This window comes from Echinops telfairi, unplaced genomic scaffold, assembly GCF_000313985.2.
Source record: "Echinops telfairi isolate 266 unplaced genomic scaffold, ASM31398v2 ScPeMD7_22;HRSCAF=79, whole genome shotgun sequence".
Classification (NCBI taxonomy): Eukaryota; Metazoa; Chordata; class Mammalia; order Afrosoricida; family Tenrecidae; genus Echinops; species Echinops telfairi.
Genome location: NW_022103919.1, coordinates 12890809 through 12894790, shown reverse-complemented (window position 1 = coordinate 12894790; position 3982 = coordinate 12890809). Strand labels below are relative to the sequence as shown.

Sequence of the window (3982 nt, the reverse complement as noted above, 5' to 3'; positions counted from 1 at the left end):
CTCCCCATCACTGTTATAACAAATGATCATCAACGTTTGGACTTAAAGCAATGACTTTTTTATTTTCTTAAAGTTCTGGAAGTCGGGAGTCTAAAGTCTAGGTGAAGGCATCCAGGGGAAAATCCATCCCCTTGACTTTACAGCTCCCCTTGCGGAGGCCCCCTGGGGCAGTGGTGATGCGCTCGGCTGCTAAATGATGGGTGGGGATTGGAACCCTCTTGCTTTGCTGCCACATTTCCTTTCAGTGTCATTGACACGCTTGCCCTTCTCATGTAAGTATGATCTCACCCACCCAGATCATTTCTCCGTCTCGAAACCCTTAATTTAGTCACACCTGTGAAGTCACTTTTGTCACATAAGGTAACACGATCACAGGTTATCTAGATCGAGAATGTGAATACCTTTGAGGGGCTCCTTATTCTGTCTTTCATACCTCGGAGTAAAAGCAACTAACTCTCTACTAAACACGGACGGCATGTACTTTCTTCATACATAACACCATCTTGGAAACAAGAATGAAATGTACATGCCTGAAGGTCAACTATTTAACAGCATGTAGCTGGCTGTCCTATTTCCTGTGAGCTTAAAATGAAGTTAAATAAGACCCTTAATTATATCACAATTTCAGATTCAATCTTTAAAGATATGTGTCCAGTATTATTTAAGACCCATTGCCATTGAATTGATTCCAACCCAAAATGATCCTACAGGCTACCATGGAATTGAATGATAGAGTTCCCAAATTACAATCGTTATGGAAGAAGACTGTCTCATCTTCCTCCTACAAAGTGGCTAGTGAATTCAAATCAGAGCCCTCTTAATTAGCCGTTGAGCCCTTAAACACTGCACCCCTAGTGCCCCTTCAAGCATTCTGCTGTTAAGTGCCATCAAGTCGGTTCCAACTCATAGAAACACTATGAACAACAAATGTATGAAACATCGCCCTGTCCCACACTGTTGTCCCCATTGGTCATCCGTTTGAGCCTATTGTTGCATTTCCTGTGTCAATCCATCTTGTTGAGAGCCTTTCTGTTTTTCATCACCAAGCACGATGTCCTTCTCTACGGACAGGTCTTCCCTGACAACATGTCCAAAGTACGAGAGACAAAGTGTCCCCATCCTTCCTTCAAAGGGGCATTCTGCTGCGCTTCTTCCAAGACAGGTCTGTTTGTTCTTTTGGCAATCCATGCTACTTTAATTATATACACATTCCTAATTCTTTTCCACAATTAAAATTGTGGGTGACAGGCGTAAGTCTAATGAACATCTGATGAAAGCCAAGGGCATCTAATAATACCCGGACTTGTTTAAATTATAGTTGTTTTATAAAATGAAGACAGATACACAGTGAAAATTATCAAAATACTATCACATGGACCACAATGATGTGGAGAGTAATCTGGTATCTATTAGGCTCTGTAATGTTTTACAAAGCCTGTTCATCCATGATGAACTATACCCCAAGCTAGTTTATAAAATTAGGGATGTTAATTCCAATGGAATAAACTTGTAAGCATTTCAATTTTAAACAGGCTCAATCTTAGATAAGATTCCTGAAGTAGGGTTCTGTTTTATTTTCACTGATAAAATATCAGAGATCATAGACTGGGAGCATTTACACAATGTTCTTTTTAGTAATATTTTACACAGAGCTTCGTTTTACTAATGCTGACCCACTGCCATTTAGTTGATTCTGACTCATTATGACCCATAAAGAAAAGTACAAGTGCCCCATTGGGTTTCTGAGACTAAATCTTCATGAGAGTGGAAAGCCTCACCTTTCTCCCTCAGAGAAGCGGATAGATTTGAACAACTAACTTTGCAAGTATCAGATCAGGGAGCTACCCACTACATCATTGTTTGACAAAACCAACATAACTCAAATTAGTGCTAACATGTGCTTCCAAAAGAGTATTTTTAAAACATGCCACACAGACAACATTAAATAAAGTTCCATTTAAAAAATTCACTTGAACCTGTTACTTAATCTGAGTGATACATTATAATATAAATAGATAGTAAATATTTCTTCACATCATTTTAAACTATCCTTCTTGTATTGTCAACTGTAACGTGAGTATAAAAGCGGTATGTACCACAAAGGAGTGTGAGCACTATATGATAAAGCATATATATGTTCAGGGCCAGTAGTCATCAAGTATTTACTAAGCCTTCATTAGATTTAAGCAATAAGAAATGGGCCATACTTGGAGGAGACTTGATGAATTCACTTTGTAGCCCATGAATTGTCATGAACTTCTGCTGGTGGCATTACCTGTCCCACCATGGTTTCCCAGCAGGGTCCTCGAGGCACATCTGCTGGGTGGACAGAAAAAGGTGGCCCAGTGCTATTTCCAGAGAGCGATGCATTGTAGGCCTTGATCATATTGGCTTCCCAGATGGTAATATTGGCTTTAACTAGCTTCTCCTCTTCAATCTAGAACCAGAGGGATTGAAACAATACAGATTTCAAAGACATTTCAGACACAGACATTTCACCAACACTGATAAAGTAAGGACAAGCAGCCACATGGTTTACCTTGTTGTTAATTTCATCCATCAAGGCAAGAATAAACACATACAAGTTGCCTAAAAGAAGGGCAAAAATACGTCCCAGCAGCCATTTCAGAGCAATGAGGGGATGGTAGTCTTCCAATTCAGCAAATAAATCAAACAGAGTTGGACAGAACATCCCCAGAAGAGACATAACCATATTCATCTAGAAGGGGACACAAGGGAACACCTAGATTAACTGTGTTTAAAATTGCTTATTCTTTCATCACAGTATCAATATTCACAATAGTCAAAATGTAAACACAACGTACGTGTCCATCAACACACCAAAATCAAATGTGGTATATGCATACAATGGAATGTTACTCAGCTATCAAAAAGGAATGAGATTCTCATACATGATATGATGTGGATCTAAAACCAAACCCAACTGCCACCAAGCCGGATGCTGGCTCACAATGACCCTGCAGGGCAGGGCAGAACGGCCCCTGTGGGTTTCTGAGACTGTAACTCTTTACAAGAGTAGGAAGACCCATCTTCCTCCTACAAAGTGTCTGGTGGTTTTGAACTGCTCCTGAAACATGGATACACTTTGATAAGCCTATCCGAAGTGAAATAAGATAGAAAAGGAAAAAGACTGTGTTATTCTATATGAAATCTGTAATACAGGAAAATGTATAGAAGAAGAAAGTAGATTAGAAGTTACCAGGAGCTGGTAGGAGGGGAGAAGGGGGAGTCGTTGTTTACAGGACAGAGAGTTTCTGCTGATGGTGATGAAACACTTTTGAAAATAGATTGTGGTTATGGTTGCAGGACGTCAATGTGCTGCATGTTAATTGTGAATGTAATTAACACTATTCAATGATACTCTTAACATGGTTAAGATGTCAATTTTTACTATGTATATATCTTTCTGCAATTTTAGAAATTAAACTATTTCCCCTAGAATTCTGTCATTATTTGATCTTTCATAAACCTTAAGATTATTTCATGCATTCTCATAGTTTGATCTTAAAACAGCAACAAACATGGTCTGCAACCCACATTCTCAAAAAGTGCTCGTGGGTGAGTTTGTGTGGGTGCCAGCCAGGACAGCGCTTCCTGTTACTGAAAGAGCGGATGACATTGCTCTGTGCCCAGAAAGCACACACTGTTCTTCAAAGGCACTGATTTTTTATATGGTGACACACTTATAGCAAAATTCCCATGGAAAGGGTACACGATGTACTGGAGGCGTAAAAAATGGAAACGCTAATATGTCAATCATCGGCAAATGGGATCGTTTTGTCCACTGGAAAGGTACAAGGTCTCTGAACGGGCTCGGGGATAACACTGACTTGAGGAGAATGTTCAGCCGTCAAACTGCCATGGGCTTCTCCAAGAAACCAGGGAAATACAGAGAAGCACAAGGGGGAACACTCGACAGAATGTTCTAGAATCACAGTAGGAAAGTGTAAAAAAGGAGGAA

The 3982-nt window shown here is 39.9% G+C and overlaps 1 protein-coding gene across 1 annotated transcript in view; it reads right to left on the bottom strand.

Moving 5' to 3' along the window:
• Positions 1-3982, bottom strand: part of TMC1 (transmembrane channel like 1) — a 148137-nt gene that overhangs the window by 41384 nt on the left and 102771 nt on the right. Inside the window, exons 12-13 of the mRNA XM_013007512.1 lie at positions 2540-2719; positions 2276-2437 (exon numbers count right to left, since the gene is read on the bottom strand). Coding sequence (XP_012862966.1) covers positions 2276-2437; positions 2540-2719 — 342 coding nt within the window. The remainder of the gene's footprint in view (positions 1-2275; positions 2438-2539; positions 2720-3982) is intronic.